The 16,617-nt window shown below is 61.1% G+C and overlaps 3 protein-coding genes across 9 annotated transcripts; 2 read left to right on the forward strand and 1 right to left on the reverse strand.

The window, feature by feature from the left end:
• Window positions 1-847: 847 nt before the first annotated feature.
• CLDN2 (claudin 2) lies at window positions 848-2,256 on the reverse strand. The gene has a single exon (XM_039731108.1). It carries the CDS (start codon window positions 1,991-1,993, stop codon window positions 1,298-1,300), a length of 696 nt encoding a protein of 231 aa, XP_039587042.1. The 5' UTR covers window positions 1,994-2,256; the 3' UTR covers window positions 848-1,297.
• A 47-nt stretch (window positions 2,257-2,303) lies between these two features.
• On the forward strand, window positions 2,304-6,290 carry RIPPLY1 (ripply transcriptional repressor 1). The gene is made up of 4 exons (XM_039731109.1): window positions 2,304-2,806; window positions 5,186-5,261; window positions 5,649-5,713; window positions 5,791-6,290. The coding sequence occupies exons 1-4, from the start codon at window positions 2,622-2,624 to the stop codon at window positions 6,017-6,019; spliced, it is 555 nt and encodes a 184-aa protein (XP_039587043.1). The 5' UTR covers window positions 2,304-2,621; the 3' UTR covers window positions 6,020-6,290.
• A 30-nt stretch (window positions 6,291-6,320) lies between these two features.
• On the forward strand, window positions 6,321-16,511 carry PRRG3 (proline rich and Gla domain 3). 7 transcript variants are annotated; one of them, XM_039731101.1, is made up of 7 exons: window positions 6,321-6,422; window positions 9,712-9,753; window positions 10,355-10,523; window positions 11,397-11,466; window positions 11,552-11,637; window positions 13,591-13,751; window positions 14,258-16,511. In XM_039731101.1, the coding sequence occupies exons 3-7, from the start codon at window positions 10,406-10,408 to the stop codon at window positions 14,795-14,797; spliced, it is 975 nt and encodes a 324-aa protein (XP_039587035.1). In that variant the 5' UTR covers window positions 6,321-6,422; window positions 9,712-9,753; window positions 10,355-10,405; the 3' UTR covers window positions 14,798-16,511. The 7 variants fall into 7 exon arrangements, 3 of the variants coding, with proteins under 3 accessions (XP_039587035.1, XP_039587037.1, XP_039587036.1); XM_039731102.1 differs by lacking the exon at window positions 6,321-6,422 and adding an exon at window positions 7,844-9,392; XR_005630052.1 differs by lacking the exons at window positions 11,397-11,466; window positions 13,591-13,751; window positions 14,258-16,511 and adding an exon at window positions 11,733-11,920 and having other exon boundaries at window positions 6,322-6,422; window positions 11,475-11,637.
• The last annotated feature ends 106 nt before the right edge of the window (window positions 16,512-16,617 follow it).

The raw sequence follows: 16,617 nt of genomic DNA on the forward strand, positions 1-16,617 counted from the left end.
GCAGAGCAGGGGTTCTCTCACCTGGGGCAGTGGTGCAGCAGATGGATTAAAATGTTCTTGCTCCCTGTGGGCCGTGGGGCTGGGCTGCCTGCACTTTCTCTCCTGCCATGGCCCGGCATGTGCCAGCGTCCCCCAGTGCCACCAGCAGCCTGTGTGGATGCCCTGCTGCTGTTGCTGTGCAGGGCTGCAGCCACACAGCCTGTCCCAGCACACGCTTGGCTCCTGCCTGCCCATCCCTTGCAGCTTTCCAGTGTCTCACTGGTGGCATTTCTCCCAAAAGAGACCCTTCAAGGGCCTTGGGGCTCAGGACCTGCCTGTGAGGCCTCTCTGCAGCTGAGCTGGGCTGCTCAGACTCCACCAGAGGCAGGAGCTGCCCCTGGTCCTTGGGACCATGTTTGCCCAGGGTGCCAGTGCTCACTGGGATGGGGATGTGGGAATGCCAGGGCTGCCCACCACCTGGGGACATGGGTGTGCCACACACAGGGGCAATGAACCCCCTGTGGGCACCCCAGTCTCATCACGCCTGCACTCCTAGAAGCACAAAGGGCTGGGGGACAGAGGGAAGGTGCTGCCTGCTATTGTCCCACAGGGAGCTCTGCATGTCGCTGCTGGCACCCTGGCACTAGTGGTGCATGGCAACCTCCCAGCGTGGTGCCCAGGGACAAACTGTGCCCGGGAGTGGCCCTCCTCCCCCTCAGCAGCGCTCCCACCTGCCGGGGCTCCCGGGTGACAAAGCCATCAGCTGTGGAGTGGGGGAGGCAGGCCAGAGCAGGGGCCAGGGGCACCTTTCACATCGTGGCCCCCTCCACAGCCCGCTGCAGAGAAAAGCTCGGAAACAGTGTGGCTAGAAAGACGGATTTATTGCGACATCGGTTTGCAACCAGCACTCACCCCCCGCCCCCAGCAGCGACTCCAGACCACGCACATGCCCTTGACCCTGCCGCGGTGCCTCCATGGGCACGGGCCGCTCCCGCAAGCCCACTCCCCTTTCCAGGCAGGTTCACTGGGGCTGCAGGCTGGGGTCCCGCCGTGCCAGGAGCTGCCTGCGAGCTGGCAGCGCGGAGTAAAGAACAGAAGGTGGATTCAGGGTCCTGCAGCAGTGTAAGCCACCAGCTGGGATCTCCGAGCAGTCACAAGGCTCTCAGAATCCCAGGGAGAGAGCGGGGCCAACCCCCCCTCCCCAAGCAGATGAGAGGGCGATGCTGCCGTGCCCTCTGCTCTTACCGCGCTCCCTTGGTGCCAGCCCGGACGCTCTGGGGAGCCGGGAGAGGTGCCAGCCTGGTTCCCCCCTGCAGCCCTACACGTATCCCGTCAGGTTGTAGGAATTGACTTCACTCTTGGTCTTCTGCGCCTGGCTGACAGAGGGCTGGGGGCTCTTGCTGGCCAGCAGCTGGGGCTGGTAGGCGCTGGTGTAGGTGGCCGTGGTGTCCCGGGCAGGGCAGGAGGTGCACAGGATGAAGCCGCCGACGAGGAGGAGGAGGGAGGAGATGATGCCGAGGTAAAGAGCCTCCCCCAGCTCGAACTTCATGCTGTCGGGGATGACGGGGTTGCGGAAATCCCGCAGCACCACGTGGATGTTCCACACCAGCGGGATGAAGCACAGCAGCCCCCCGAGCACGAAGACCGCGCCGCCCGCCACCGCCACCCGGTCCTTGCCCGGCGAGCCCTGGCTGAAGACGGTGCACCTCATGCCCAGGACAGAGATCAGGCAGGCCAGCGAGGACACGGCGCAGGAGCTCACCATGAGGGCTTGGGCCGCCTGGACGTCGGCGGGCAGGTTGAGCAGGGAGCTGTAGATGTCGCACTGGGTGATGCCCGTGCTGTACGTGGCGCACTCCATCCACAGCCCCTTGGTGAAGCTGACGGCCGTCACGATGCTGGAGCCGATGTAGGAGCTGGTCTTCCAGCTGGGCAGCAGCGTGGCCGTCAGCGTGCCGATGTAGCCCAGGAAGGCCACGGTGTAGCCCAGCAGCTGGAGCCCCATGGACACCATGGTGAGGGCTGGCTGTCACCTCTGTCGCTAGCCAAGGCTCGCAGCTTGTCGCCCAGGTCCCTCCCGTGTGCTCACGTTCCCATGGCCCTGCGAGAGGCTCGGCTCGCAGCGCTGCAGCTCCACCCCGCTGCCGGGGGTGCTGGTTTTGTGCGGGGTGGGAGCCGCGGGGAGGTTACCTGCGGGAGCGGAGAGCAATCCCTCCCCGATTAACGATTGACCCGAGCCCGTGGAGGAGCGCCAGGCGCCCTTTCACCCCCGCTATCTCCCCAGGCGGGCTCCGGAGCGGAGCAGCGCTGCCCAGGAAGGACGCCAAGCCCTCCCCTGCACTGACGCCGCGGGCAGGGATGGAGAGCCAGCTGCTGCTCTGGGGAAAGCCCACTGCCTTCCTCGGGGCTCCTGTCTTCTGTGGTGTCTCGAGCTGAGGAAGCCAAAAAGCTATGGCTGCACCATCTTATTTGGGACCTGCTGGAGGTGACTTGAGGTGCTGAAGGCAAAGCTCCCCCAGCTGAGGAAAGGGGATGGCACCTCGTCCCCATCTGCATGGGGCTCACCCAAGGCATCTGCAGTCACCCACGATCCACACCGAGCTGCTTTGGGACAAAGGGACATGGCCACCTGCAACTGAACCATGGATATCAGCCCTTCTGTGCTGCTGGGGACAAGGATGGAGAGGGATGCATGTGACAGTGACACCTGCATCCCCAGGAGAGCCTGGAGGCGCACAGAGGGCAGGATTACACCAGGGCTGGCACTTCCTTTGGGATGCTTTGTGGAAGCATGCCAGCCAAGCAGGGTGACCTGTCCTGAGGAGGGGTGAGCAGTTCGGGGTGCAGCTATTGCTGGGATTTTGTGCCAGTGCCACCTCCCGCCCACAGCCCTGTACACGGGCGGGGAGAGGTTGGCAGAGGTGGTGGACAGGGCTGGTTTGTTTTCCCTCTGCTTTGTTTAAAAATTCCTCCTTCTGTGGTGCCTTGCGAAACTGGGCTGAGCCCGGCACGGCGGCCAGTGGCCTCCCTCACCCTGGGAACGCTCCTGGCTGAGCGTGCTGCCACCACCCAGGCCTGCCCCTGCTCCTGCTGCTGCTCCTGCCCCTGCTCCTGCCCCCCGCTGCCCCTCAAACGCTTGGCACCAAAGTTTCCCACATTTCCGTCTGCTCCCCTGTGCTTGCACCAAGACCTCCCACACTGTCTCAGCTGCTGGGAAAGAAACACCTGGGGTGCTCGGGGTGCTCAGGGTGCCAGCAGGAGGTGAGGGAGGGAGCTCTGAGGTACTCACGGAGGTGGCTGGAGGTGCAGGGTGGGACCCAGGGTGGCTGCACCCAGCACTGGAGGCGGCTGCTCGGGCAGGGTGAGCAGCCAGGGCCCCAGCCCAGGGGATCAGGGGCTGCAGTTGTTCAGCTACAGCTTTGCACAATCCACCTGCAAATCTCCTGGATCAGAGGCTTATTGCAGATCAGAATTAAACCCTTTGGGTGTCGGGAAGGATTGGGGAGCTGGGATGCCTCGCTTTGCTGGTTGTCTGTGAATTACTGGGGCATGTTCACCTAATGTGTTCAGGTTTGAGGCTTCTTGTCATCCTTCTGGACAGCCTTAGTGGCTGGCAGGTGACTGTGCCACCATCCATGTGTCCGCTCTGGGCTGTGCTGCCTGTATTGGGGTTTGAGGGGCAGTGAAACACCAGCAGGTTGAGCTCCCCACTCCTCAGAGCCAGCCTGAACTTTTGGTTTACTCTTCCTGGCCCTGCTTGTCCTCCACGGGGTTTGTTGTTGTAAGACTACTGGCCCAAATGAGGAGCAAATGGGGAAGGTAATGAGAGCTGAGCTGGCCCTGTGCCCCCTCCTGCTCACCGGCTGCCACAGATGGAGAGGGGCAGGGAGGGCCTCTGGTGACAAATTGTGCTGGGAGCTGAGCAGGGTCCGGCCAGCGTTTGGACAGCAGTGTTTGGATGCTGATAGCAGAGCTACAGCAGGGACCATTTGCTATTTTCTTTCCTTGTCCCAAACTGAAACTCTCCCAGGAGCAGGAGGTGACCAGTTTGCCAGTGGCACTTTTCTTCGAGTGCTTGGGCAGGAGCAGTGGGCAGGGACAGGATGAGTGGCCCTGCTGGGGCCAGGGGCTGCATCAGCCTTGCACCCTCACATTGAGGAGCTTTTCTGTCCCTCCTGCTGTGGTCCACATCTCAAAAACTCAAAGGAGAGGGCAGGGAACACTGGCAAGTGCTTGCTCTGCCATCTGTGGAAATGGCATCTGGCAGCTCCCTGGGGTGATGGGCCATGGGTGCCTGAGCAAGACCATTGCCCTGATAGTGCCTGGGGTCCATCCCTGCCACATGTCCTCCCTCCCTGTCTGCTCTTGAGCCATCAGCTGCCTGCTGGTGGCCCTGTGCTTGCCACCACTGTAGCCCATCAGTGTCCTCGTCATGCCCTTTGTGCTGTCCCCAGCACAAGCCCACCACACCGTGCCCGTGGCATGCCTAACACTGTCCCATGCCCAACACAATCCCATGCCCATTGCACTGTCCCAGTCCCATGCCCATGATGCTGCCCCACCATTTCCCATCCCTTTCCCATCTCCCCTGCTTCCCTTATGCAAATGGCTACAAAGAGCACTTAATCATCCTTGTTAATTGTCTCTACCCTCCCCTGTTCCCCCCCGGGGATTTTCTCACAAATGGTGTCCAAATTTTCCCTTTTGTGTTTTGCTTTTCCACCAGAGATCGCAGCCCCTCCGCCCCCAGCCTCCCCCCGGCCCTCTGTTTACACAACTGGGACAAATTTCACACCGCTGTCCCCACAGCCCCAGCCCCTCGCTGCCCTGCCCCAAAGAATTTGTGAGTCACGGCCGAGGCAGGGCTATAAATGTGTCCCACCAAGGGTCTGCAGTGGCACAAGGGACAGCGTCTCCTGCCACCATGCAAGCTGCTGCCTGTTGCCTGCCTGCCCACGGGCTCCGGGTGCCGGTGGCCAGTGCCTGCCCAGCCCCGGGGCCGGAGCAAGGGGCGAGGTACTGGGGGGAGTGGGGCGGGCAGGGGTGAGGAAGGAGGGATGGGGAAGCTCCGGCTGGGTTTGGGTGAAGGCTGCGGCGCCGGGGACACCGCTGATGCCAGCGGCCGTGGGTGGCACAGAGGGGGCTGGCACTGGGGCAGGGCTGGCCGGGGGTGAGGCTGTGGGGCTGAAGCTGCTCTCGCCCCTAGAGCCCTTCCTCTCTGGAGACCGTGGCTGCCCCGAGCGCAGGAGGGACCCGCGCCGCGGCGGGAGGAGATGGACGCTGTGAGTGTGGCACTGTCCCCGTGGGGTCCCTGCTGGCACAAAACCCGCCTCTCGCCCCAGAGGCTCACTGTGTCCCACGGAACCCTGTGTCCCGCGGCTGTGCCGTGCCCACCCCCGGGAGCATCCCTGGGCCGGGCTGAGCCCTGAGGGGACCCGACCCCGGAAAGGGCCGCGGGCATTCCTCAGGGCCTTAGCGGATGCCTGGGCACCCGCTCTGGAGCACGGGGGAGAGATTACCCTGGCAGAGAGCCTGTCGGGAGGCTGTGGGGGCAGCTTCCCTGCGGGGCTGTGGGCGCTCGGGGCAGGGCAGGGGGTGTGCTGGGCGCGGGGCACCCGGTGCCACACAGGGCAGCGGGAGCCCGGTGCCACCCGGCTGTGTCTCCCCAGGCTCGGGCAGCGGAGGGGCACGGCGGTCCCAGCAAAGCGCTGGCGTTCTTCCAGCACCCGGTGAGGTAGGTGTCCCGGCCCGGGGCCGCGGGCGGGCGGGCGGGCGCGGCGGGCGGGGGCTCAGCCCGGCTCTCCCTCACAGGCTCCTCTGGCCCAAGTCCAAGGCCTTTGACCACCTCTACAACGTGGGGGAGAAGCTGCTGGAGAACTTCCCGGTGCAGGCCACCCTCTGCTTTTATGAGGACTCGGGCAGCGAGGAGGAGGAGGAGGAGGAGGAAGAAGAAGAGGGGGATGATGAAGAGGAGGAGGCGACAGGGGATGTGACCGCGGGACACCCGCGGAATGCTGGCAGCCCCAGCAGGCCGGCGTGAGGCAAGAGGCAGGCAGGGGAAGGCAGACGGCGCTGCGTGCGGCAGCGGGGCCGGACCCGCCCGGAGCCCCGGCCAACCCCCGGGGCCGCCCCCGGGCCGCGCCCGCGCTCCGCCGCACCACGGCGGGGCTCAGGACTACGACTCCCAGCGGCCACCGCGGCACCGCCCGGCAGCCGCAGCCCGCTCTGATTGGCTGTCGAGCCATCCCGAGCAGGGCGAGGAGCGTGTGGCCCCGCCCACACTCCCGCCCCGCATCCCCATTGCAAGAGGAAGGCGGCGCGTGCGGGCCGCGGAGGGACGTGATTGGCCGAGAGGCGGGAGGGGGCGTGCGGGGGGCGGAGCCTCCCCTCCCCTGCCCGTCGGCGGGAGGGAGCGGCTGCGGCGGGCGCGGGGCCGCCATGAGGTACCGGGGGGCGCGGGGCGCGGCAGCGGGGCCGCGGGCAGGAAAGCGGGGCCACGGGGCCGCGGCTGCGGGGCTGCAGCGGGGATGAACGGGCTGGTGCCGCGGAGCGGGGAGCCGCGAGCCCTGGGACTGGCGCGGCGTGTCTGGGCGCGCGGCGAACGGCGGAGACGAGGAGGACGTGTCGGTGGGGCGGAGGGTGGGGCTGGGAAGACCCCGCACAGGCGGGGAGGTGGGCTGGGGGAGCCCCCTGTGGGGTGACAGGTGACACGGGGGTCTCTGTTGTAGGGTGGCAGGTGAGCTAGGGGACCCCGCTGTGGGGTGACAGGTGAGGAAGGGGACTGCGCTATGGGGTGGCAAGTGAAGAAGGGGACCCCTCTGTGGGGTGTCAGGTGAGGAAGAGGACCCCTCTGTGGGGTGGAAAATGAGCTAGGGGACCTCGCTGTGGGGTGGCAGGTGAGGAAGGGGACCCCATTATAGGGTGACAGGTGAGCTAGAGGACCCCGCTATAGGGTGACAGGTGAGCTAGGGGACCCCACTGTGGGGTGATAGGTGAGGAAAGGAACCCTACTATGGGGTGATAGGTGAGGAAGGGGACCCCACTATGGGGTGATAGGTAGGCAGGGGGGCTCTGCCTTAGGGTGGCAGGTAAGCTGGGGGTCCCTGTTGTGGGGTCACAGGTGAGCTGGGGGTCCCTGTTGTGGGGTCACAGGTGAGCTGGGGGTCTCGGCCGTGGGGTGACACTTAGGCTTGAGAGCTCTGCCTTGGGGTGGCTGTGGAGGCGGAGGGGGGCTGGAAGGCCCCTGCCCACCCGGGCTGGGGTCCCTGCTGCAGGGTGACAGATGCCCTGGGGGTCCCTGCCGTGGTGGCTCGGAGGCTGAGCGCAGTGGGGATCATTCGGAGCTGGGTTTGGGCAGCGTGAGCAGCGGCCGGGAGCAGGGTGGGGTGTGCGGGCTGTCCTGGCAGGGCGAGCCTTCCTGCCCCTCTCCTCGCCGCGGATCTCGGCACGGAAAAGCCCCACTCTAGCTGGGATCCGGCAGAGCCGCTGGCAGCGCGGTGCGTGATGCTGGCACGGTCAGCATCCTCCCTGCGCGTCACCGGGGGCTGCGGGCCCCCGACTCCGCCTGGCCACCCCCGGCCTGCCGAGGAGCTGTCCCCTCCCAGCGCGGACCCCCGGAGCCCCTCGGGGCCCGGCTCCAGGCGCGCTCCGTGCGCTCCCGGCACGATTTCCTCCTCTGGCAGCAGTGACGGGAGCGGGGGCGGAGATGGGGGGAGCCTGGGGGGGACACAAATGTGCGACTGCAGCATCCTCACTCCCGTGGCTGCATCCCTCGCGCCTCCTCACGGTTGCCTTAGCAACCTGCTATCGATGGGGTATTTATAGAGGATGGGAAGCCGCAGGGAGGGGATCGGGAATGGGTGGGCGTCTGCTAGGTCAGCCTCCAGCTTCAGGCTTCTGTCGGCTCGCGTGGGGGCAGGAGAGATGCTGCTCCCCTTGGCGTCAGCGTGTGCACTGCTCCGGCTTTTCCTGCTCGCTGGAGCCAGGGGAGGTGGCTAGGAATTTGCATGTGGAAATAAAAATAAGCGTCTGGGACGTCTGCCCTTCTCACCGGCATTGTTTGTGTTTGAGGCTTGTGTGCAGCTCCCAGATTGTGGTGCTGGGTGCGCTGACACAGATACATGGAAGAAAGTGAAAGAGTGTAAATTAAATGAAACAGTATTAAATTTGTTGCCTGATGTGTGACGTGAGAATATCCTTCTTTCTGTGCCTTTGTTCTCCTGTCTGTCAGAGGGGGAGGATGCCTGTAACAAGGCGGGTTTGTGTGGAAGCTGTGGCATGTGCTCTGTGCTAAGCTTTCTTTTATCCTGGGGCTTTGGGTCTCTTTGTAAAAACTGATGACAGCAGAACTGGGTCAGGTGGTCCCTGCTCAGAGCCCGTGGGGGAATTCATGGATCCAGAGGCCTCTCACATCCCCCAGAAGGGCTCAGAGAAGTGGGATTGAGCTGTGGGGCACTGGAGGCAGCAGATCCCTCCCTTCTGGTACTCTGCTGCTTTCCCTCGCTCCTGCTTCAACTCCAGACTGAGGTTTGCAACCTGAGCTTCCCAAACTGTTGGGAAGAAGCTGCTTTCTCTCCCTGGATGCAGCTCCAGGCTTGCACGCCCTCTTGGCACTTTAGGGTGTAGGAGCCTTGGAAAGCACAGCACGCTTTCCCTGATGTTGGCAGGGAGAGGTGCTCCGTTCACTGGAAGGAGGCTCTTGTGAGGTGTGCTGGTGTGCAGCATCAGCCCTTCTGTGTGCCTGCCTTTCCTGTGAAAGGGGAAGTGTGTTTCCAGCCCTGCTGACCCTGTGAACAGCTCTGTGCTGTCCCTCACCTCACTCCAGCAGAGCAGGTCCAAGTGCTTTTGGAATAACTGGATATCTAAAGTCCTGGGCCTGAGAGCAGCGTGTGGTTTAGTTCCTGCTGTTTCTAACCATGCTTGCTCCTTCATCTGCAATAAATCCCTGCAGGAGCTGGGCAGTCCTGTCCCCTCTGTCTCGTGACAGAGTTGTGGCTTTGCCACAGAAGTGTCACACACAGCAATAGTCGGTCCAGGGCAGCACTCTGATCCCTGGGGCATTGAGCACAGGGAGAAGACAAAGCATGGAAAACAAGCAGATATCCTCTGCAGGGCTTTGTTTAACTTCTGTGGGGTTTTGTTTAGTGCAGTTTTGCTTTTGAAGCACAAAAGGTGCTTGTCCAGCTGGACAGCTGTTGTCCTGGGTGTGCAGGGAGCTCGACACTCTTGCTGCTGCCCTTAGCTTGGCCCAACAACCAGATTGTGGGTAGGAGTTGCAGAAGTGAGAACTGGCACGTCTGTGAAGTTGCTCTAAAATAAGATGATTGCTTCACCTGTATCTATCAATCTCTTGTGGGAGGGAAGAGCACCAGGCTGCTCCCAGCAGTCTGACATGCAGGTCATCTCGTCTGCTGGTGAGAAATGGGGTCTATCCTTCATCCAGTTTCTCCCTTCCTTCTTCTCTGGTCTGCAAGGGCCCTGCTTCTCCCTGGGCCCTGCCCCAGCACTCTGGGAGCTGAGGGTGCCCCGAGCCCCTCCAGCAGCTGAGGAGCAGGGAGGCAGCTGGAATCCTGGGCTCTCTGCAGGGGCACCGCGGGGCTGGGCTCTGTCATGGCTCCACTGCTCAGCACCGTGCTTTCTGCATGAATCTGGTCCTGCGTGGTGGAGGCTTGGGCTTTGAGACTGGGCTGGAGATTTAAGCTGTCAGTGACTGTCCTGTTTTCTTCCCTGCAGGTAGGCAGGAGCCCCCCTTGGCCGAGTGAGGCAGCATGGCAAGTAAGTGCTCCCGGGCAAGGCGGAGAGGTGCCGTGGTGTCGGAGGAGAGAAGGGGGATGTTTGACAGCCACCTCTCAAGAAAGGGGTGCCTGTGCATTTTGGGGGGTGTTATTCTCTCTGGGGAGCAGCTGCCATCAGCTGTTGGCCCTGGGTGAGGTCTGAGGTCCGGCCTGACTTGTGCTTCTCTCCCCTCTGCAAGGTGGGAGTCGAGAGGAGGTGCTGAAGGTCTGACCTCTCCGGGACTACCCGGAGCTGCAGCATTTCTGTCTCTGTGTGGTGCCTGCTGTGCAGGACGGGCCTCCCCAGGGCTCTCTGGGCTGCCTGTCTGTGCTGACATCTCTCATCAGCAGTGCTGCTCATGCCCATGGCAGGCACCCTGCCAGTGCCCACCCTGGGGGCCACGCTGCCCTGTGTGGCAGTGCCACTGGGGCTCTGTGTTCTGTGGAAGCTGCCGAGCTCAGCCCCACCCTGAGCTCGCTGTGGCACACCCAGAGCAGTGCTGTGCCAGCACTGAAGATGGGCTGAGCCTGGTGAGGCTGCAGAGGGGTGTGTGGTCTGTCCAGAGCTGGGCTCAAACCTCCCTCCTCGCTCTCCTGGGCAGCCTGCATGGAGGCTGCGTGTGATAGGAGCATCAGGAGGATGGCAGCAGTGAATGGGAGATGGGGAGATCTGTCTGGGATCTCGGGATCTGCTCGGAGTGTCACCAGAGCCTGCTGTGAAGGTGGAGGCAGTAGCCATGCTGGGGAGGAGGAGGACCCCAGGGATGACAGGTATGCCTTCTTTCATTATCTGTGCTGTGCTGGTGCGGGAGGGAGCAGAGATTTTCAGGCAGTGTTTTTAAAAGGCTGCTTTAATCTTCAGTTAATGAGGAGGGTGCCCAGCTGGGTCCCTGCCTTTCTCCACTGCTGCCTTTTCTCCTTCCCAGAGCTCAGGTGCTGGCTCACCAGCATGTCCAGGTGGTGCAAGGTGTCCCCTGTGGTGGCAGTGTCTCCTTCATGGTGACCCTGATGTGCAGGGGGGATGTGATGGGCAGGTTCTCTACCACATGCTCCCTGCTATCCCTGGCTGTCCCTCTGCAGGCACAGCCACAGTCCTTCCCCAGAGCAGCAGCCCCAGGGTGTCCCCCCAAAGCAGGGCAGCTGAGACATGGGGTGGTGTCCACCAGGGGCCAGCAGCACCCCAGGAAACCCAGCAGGGCTGAGGTGAGCCCAGCCCTTGCTCCTGCTTCCCCTGCCTAAAAGCTCTGATCTTTCCTGAGCACCGGTTCTCCAGCTGGTGTGGGGAGGCTTGGAGAGGCACAGGGGATGAGCACTGAGGCTGCTGGGCATTGGCAGGTCCCCTCAGCCCCGTGGTTTGGGAACAGGACCTGCTTGGCTGTCTGCTCCTCATGTCAGCTGGGGATCCAGTAGGGATGAGAGGCTCCTTTCCTGAGGGCCAGTGGTTTTCCTGCTCTGGTCCTGAGCCACTTTGCACTTTCAAGGGGAGGGAGCAGTGACTCAGTTTCTTCCCTCCTGCCATTTCTATGTCCCTGAGGGAAATTGTATGTGGGGAAAAACACACACCTCTGTCACAGCATGCTTGCAGTTGGGACAGTGCTTTTGATACCTGCCTGCCTGTGTGTCTGTTTTTATTTCCTACCTTAGTGGGCAGCTCAGCATGGCAAAGCAGGTCCAGTGACTGCTTTCTGCAGGGATGGAAAACCCTGACAGTGAGATCTGCAGCGGGCAGCTCAGCATGGCAAAGCAGGGAAGGGGTCCAGTGACTGCTTTCTGCAGGGATGGAAAACCCTGACAGTGAGATCTGCAGCCAAGCTGAGGAAGTTGAAATCCGAGTCTCAGGCTCAAGTGCCAAGGAGGGGAGAGTTTGTACCACGGCCTCATCAAGGTGGGAGGCAAAGGAGGTGAGGCCAGACTTCTCCAGAAGTGGGACATTTGCAGAATGAATGTTGTCTTTGTAAAATTTCATCTCCTTCTGGAAAGGCTCAAGACAAAGTCAGCCTGCCAGCCTGTTCCCTCTCCAGCCAGGATAGCCCTTCCCAGCTGTGAAAGCCAAGGCAAGCTGATCCCTGCCCTTCTGCAACATGCCTTCTGTGCCTCTTGAAAATGCTTTTTCGGTTGTCCATGTAAAAAAAAATAATGTTTGCATAATAAAGTCGATTCTGAGGGAAGATCTGTGACTCACATCATTCATGCTGCTCTTCATTCACACCTCGATGGTTCAGCCCTCTGCAAACTCTCACAGAAGGAAGGCATTAATAAATCACGAGGGGAAAATGCACCTACACAGCACAAAAGCAGCTCAGCAGCTCACCAAGCCCAGGCTGGTGTAGCACAGTAGTAGTTGTTTCTTACATCACAATCTTGTCCCTGTTGATGCACTCTCACAAATACCTTGCTGTATTGTTTCAGCAGCAGGATACATGGAAGGTAAAGCAGAAGGAAACTTGCCTTTCTCCCTGGCAAAAGGCTCCTAAGGAGAGAAGTTGGTGGCTTTTCACTGACTGTTTTGCTTGTGGAGCCAGTATTTTTTTAGCACCAAGCTGGTCACATGGGAGATTCTGTCCCCCTGCCTCCTTTGATGCTGCTGCTGTGTGAATGGGTTCACCTTGATGATCCAGTGGAAGACTGAGCCTGAGGGTGAAGGAGGCAAATAGGTTCCTGTGGATCACCCAGCTGAACTGATTCATCTTCCCAAGGGAAGCAGCAGCATTTTGTGGCTTGGTGGGAAGAGCTGGAAGCAGCCTACAGCTGGGTCTGTTGAACTGCATTGTGGAAACACTCATTCATGAAATGTGTGTTTGGATCCTGGAAGGATCATGTTTTGTGTGAAGTTTCTGCTCTCTGAACTTCTTTGCCTCCTGTGCTGCTGCAGGTCCTGGGAGGTCCTTCCCTCCTGCACCCATGGAGGTGTCCCTCCTGCAGGATATGGAGAGAGGCTTTGATGTCTCTCGTGCAGGCAGGAAGGTGCTGTTCCTGCTTTGCCTGGCTTCAGGACTGCATGTGCTGTGGGAAGACTTGAGGAGTCTCCCAGGCTTTGGGAACAGAGGGAAGTTTGTGAGGCCTTGGCATCAAAGCACAGTGGGGATGAGAGTGTGCTGCTGTGTGAGGAGAGGTTGCTCAGGCCCCCGACTCATATCCCCCTGTGCTGTCCCTGTGTTTTGGGGATGTTTGCACTTGTTCTCCTGGGCTTGGGAGAAGACAGTGGTTTCTCTGGGGCCTGGACAGAGTCCTTGATGCCACCTGAGCTTGCATGACCCCTGAGCAGCTGGCAGCAGGGACACCAGCTTCCAGCAGGCTCTTGTGTTGAACTCTGGGCTCGTGAGTCCCTCTCGGTGCTGGCCCCGTGTCCTGGCACAGCTCTGTGTCCCAGCCCTGTGGGGTCTTGCTCTCCTGGTGGGTTCTCCCTTGTCCTGCAGCAAAGGGGCAGAAAGATGAAATCCATCAGGAGCAGAAGGTTGGAAAGAAATATTTTTGGAACCTTTTGTCTCTTCCTCAGTTGCTCTGTGTGCCTGCAGCTGCTGCTTCTGATGTTTCTAGCACCTCAGCCCTGACAGGAGGGCTCTGGGTGCTGCAGACCCAAGAGTCCTGTGCCCCTTTGGCTGTCCTAGTTGCTGTTCTATCTGATTGTAGCCCTGGGTTTTTGGTGTTGGGGATGCATGTGGTGTCAGGAACAGTCCTGTTGGCTGTCCTAGTTGCTGTCCTATCTGATTGTAGCCCTGGGTTTTTGGTGTTGGGGATGCATGTGGTGTCAGGAAGCTGGGTTGGAAAGCTTGGCTGGGCAGAGGGCAGCTATTCTGAGCTGTCCCTGCTCAGAATGTCTCTGCCTTGTGTGTTGCAGTGTTCTTGGGGGCCAGGAATGCCCACTCGCTCCTGAAACGCTTTCCCAGAGCCAATGGCTTCCTGGAGGAGATCCGGCAGGGCACCATCGAGCGGGAGTGCATCGAGGAGGTCTGCAGCTATGAGGAGGTCAAGGAGGTGTTTGAGAACAAGGAGAAGACGGTGCGTGTGTCCTGCTCTGCTCCCCAGGGCGTGTGGGAGGGCTCACACCTCAGCAGGCTGGACACAGAGGGAAAGCACAAGGGGAACAGCCTCTCCTGTTCTGTTTGTGCTCCTCTGGCTGCAGCAGCATGTTGTGGCCTCACTTCCCAGCGTGGCTTCCCCTTCCCAGGCAATGGCCTCACCTTGCTTTTGCCAGGACTCCCTGCCCATAGCTGCAGGTTGAGCTGGTGCTCCCATGGCAGGTGTGGCAAATCTGTGCTGTTGTCCATGATTCTCTAGGCTGGGCTTGGTGTGGAATAAATTTTTCCCTGCTCGCTGTGGGATATTGGGGGATGTTCCCAGGACCTTCTGTGTTGGTCCAACAGCACCCCTGGTTGAAAGGGTGAGGAACATCCAAAATACTGCCCCTTTTGTGGGCCTGGGGAGGGCAGTGGTTATTGCTGGTGGTGGTTGGGTCCTTCTCCCACCTGCAGCACGTGATGGTTGTTTCTCTGTTCCTGTCACAGATGGAGTTCTGGAAGGGCTACACCAGCTCTGTGTACTCTGTCAAGGACCCCGGGCACAGCACGGAGCGCTCCGACGCCATGTACGTGGTGGTGCCCCTCTTGGGAGTGGCTCTTCTCATAGTCATCGCCCTCTTCATCATCTGGAGGTGCCAGCTGCAGAAGGCCACCCGCCACCGCCCCTCCTACGCCCAGAACCGTTACCTGGCCAGCCGGACGGGCCGCAGCCTGCCCAGGGTCATGGTGTACCGCGAGCGCTCGCAGAGCCAGGGGGAGACCCAGTGCCAGCGGGAGGGCAGCAGCCGGGGGGCTGGGGACGCCAGAGCCGCGGGCACCCCCCAGCCAGACGGCACCCTGTGCCCGCCAGAGCATTCTGTCTCCGTCCTCTCCAGACTGTCCAGTGCCACTCCCCCGCCGTCCTACGAGGAGGTGACGGGGCACCCCGAGAGCAGCAGCAGCGGCGAGGAGACCAGCGTCTCCTACAACGAGCCTCCGCCCAAGTACGAAGAGATCGTGGCCACGGCCCCTGCCGCGGGCAAATAGCGGGTGTGCCTCCCTCCTGCCTCTGCACACTCCCACACTCACCCAGCCACCCTCCCCTCGCCATGCCTGGGACTCCCTTCTGGTGTTCGTCAGGCTCCATTTCACCTGTACAATCTGGTGCCATCACACAATAGCCTTACCCTCCTAACCAAAAATAGCTGTCCCCAGGTGGGGTGAGGCAGGGCTGTGGGATGGCTCTGGAGCCAGCCAGCCATCTCCTGCCCCTCACTCCCCACTCACGTAAGTGCTGTAGCAGCCAGAGCAGAGCAGCAGCTTGTTCCTGGCTCAGCCTGGGGGTCTCCCCATGGTGCATTTGATTTCCTCACTTCCCCCTCAAACAGACATAACATTTCCCATGATTAGAGCAGCTTGCTGCCTCCCTGGGCTGCTGCTCGGCCTCACCCCATGTTCTGGGCCCTGTTCTACTGCTCAGGGCTCTGATTAGGTGATGGAGATGCAGGATTGGTGTGGCAAATTTTTGTCCATCCCTGCAGTTGGTGGGGCCAGCTCTGTGGGGACATGGTGCTTCCCCCGTGTGGATTTGTTGCCAAGTGGGAGTGGGGAGCCCGGTCCACACTGTGGTGCCTGTAGGGATATTTGCTGTGTGATCAGGGAGGAGCAGCTAGAAGGTGCTCTCTGATCTCCTAGATCTCTTTGGAAAAGGAGAAAGGGCTCGTGGTGGTTTTGTACTTGAGGTAAGTGAGTTTGGAGTAGCAGGACCTTCTCCTGATGCTCTCTGCTCTCCCCTGTGGGTGCTGAGCAGCTGGAGGTCTGGTGCTGCAGAGCTGGCCAAGGGGGTCCTTTCTGACCCCAGGTAACTGTGGTCTCATGGCTTTAAGTGATGGGGATTCACCTCTCTCCTGGAGCGTGGCCTACCTGGTGTCTGCCCCAGAGGAGAGAGCCTGCAGACAGGCCAAACCTCCCCTCTCCCTACCCCAAACCCCTCTGCCCTGCCTGGCTCCTCTCTTTGGGGCTCTGTCCTCCAGAGCAGGTACAGTGGAATGCAGGACCCCACTCGGGGTGACCTCTTGGGTGGGCTGAGTGTTTGGGGTCCAGGGCTGTGCCCTGCAAGTCCTGCTGGCAGGGGCAGGAGCCACAAGGCCATGCCTTGGCAGTCAGGAGCAGTGCCAAGCCTGCTCAGGTGGGTGTGTTGCCAGGGCAGGGCAGAGCCAGGTGCTCTGCTGTGGGATCAGTGTCCCCTTTCCCTGGGCAGCTGCCTGTAGGGTCCAGGCACCAGGGCTGTCCTTCCCCAGCCGTGTCTGATGGATTAACACAAGGGTTGTGCTCCAACCCCCCAGAAGCTCCCAGCACTGCCACCACCCGGTGCTCTCCCAGCACCAGCCTCTCCACCAGCACCAAAAGGCTATTGTCCATCCACCCGTGGCCTGCATCCCGCCCGGCCCCAGCCATGCCCTCGCAGCTGGTGCCCTCAGCCCAGAGCTGAGGCTTGCCCAGCGTGGCTGCTCCTGGGGCAGGACATGCTGGCACCTCGGCTGTCCCCTCCCCAGCCTCAGCAGGTCGGGGTTTTGGGGAGAGCTGACAGAGAGCTCAGGGCCAGAGCTAGAGAACACCGGAGGGAGACACAAGGGTGCTCTGCATCCTCTGTCTTTGATGCTCGGTCATTATCCCTGCAGTTTGTATTCTGTAAAACTTGGTATATTTCTGTGCAAAAAAAAAAGGTATTTATTAAAAAACCCTCACTGTCTGAGTGGCACCGGGTGGCTTTTTCCCACAAAGGGTGTTGTGTTGTGGGGTAGTGACACCAATAACCCCCTCCACGGCTGCTGGACTGTCCCCAGTGAGGATGGGAGCGTCTGGGA

This window comes from Passer montanus, unplaced genomic scaffold (assembly GCF_014805655.1).
Source record: "Passer montanus isolate IOZ18808 unplaced genomic scaffold, ASM1480565v1 scaffold76, whole genome shotgun sequence".
NCBI lineage: Eukaryota > Metazoa > Chordata > Aves > Passeriformes > Passeridae > Passer > Passer montanus.

Excerpts from the sequence above, each read along its gene's own strand:
- CLDN2 (XM_039731108.1), bottom strand. The coding sequence starts at position 1,993 with ATGGTGTCCATGGGGCTCCAGCTGCTGGGCTACACCGTGGCCTTCCTG.
- RIPPLY1 (XM_039731109.1), top strand. The coding sequence starts at position 2,622 with ATGGATATCAGCCCTTCTGTGCTGCTGGGGACAAGGATGGAGAGGGAT. Across the intron at positions 2,807-5,185 it reads GTGACCTGTCCTGAGGAGGG|AGCCCTTCCTCTCTGGAGAC; the intron begins GTGAGCAGTTCG and ends TCTCGCCCCTAG. Across the intron at positions 5,262-5,648 it reads GGCGGGAGGAGATGGACGCT|GCTCGGGCAGCGGAGGGGCA; the intron begins GTGAGTGTGGCA and ends GTGTCTCCCCAG.
- PRRG3 (XM_039731101.1), top strand. The coding sequence starts at position 10,406 with ATGGGAGATGGGGAGATCTGTCTGGGATCTCGGGATCTGCTCGGAGTG. Across the intron at positions 11,467-11,551 it reads TGGAAAACCCTGACAGTGAG|ATCTGCAGCCAAGCTGAGGA; the intron begins ATCTGCAGCGGG and ends CCTGACAGTGAG. Across the intron at positions 11,638-13,590 it reads TGTACCACGGCCTCATCAAG|TGTTCTTGGGGGCCAGGAAT; the intron begins GTGGGAGGCAAA and ends TGTGTGTTGCAG.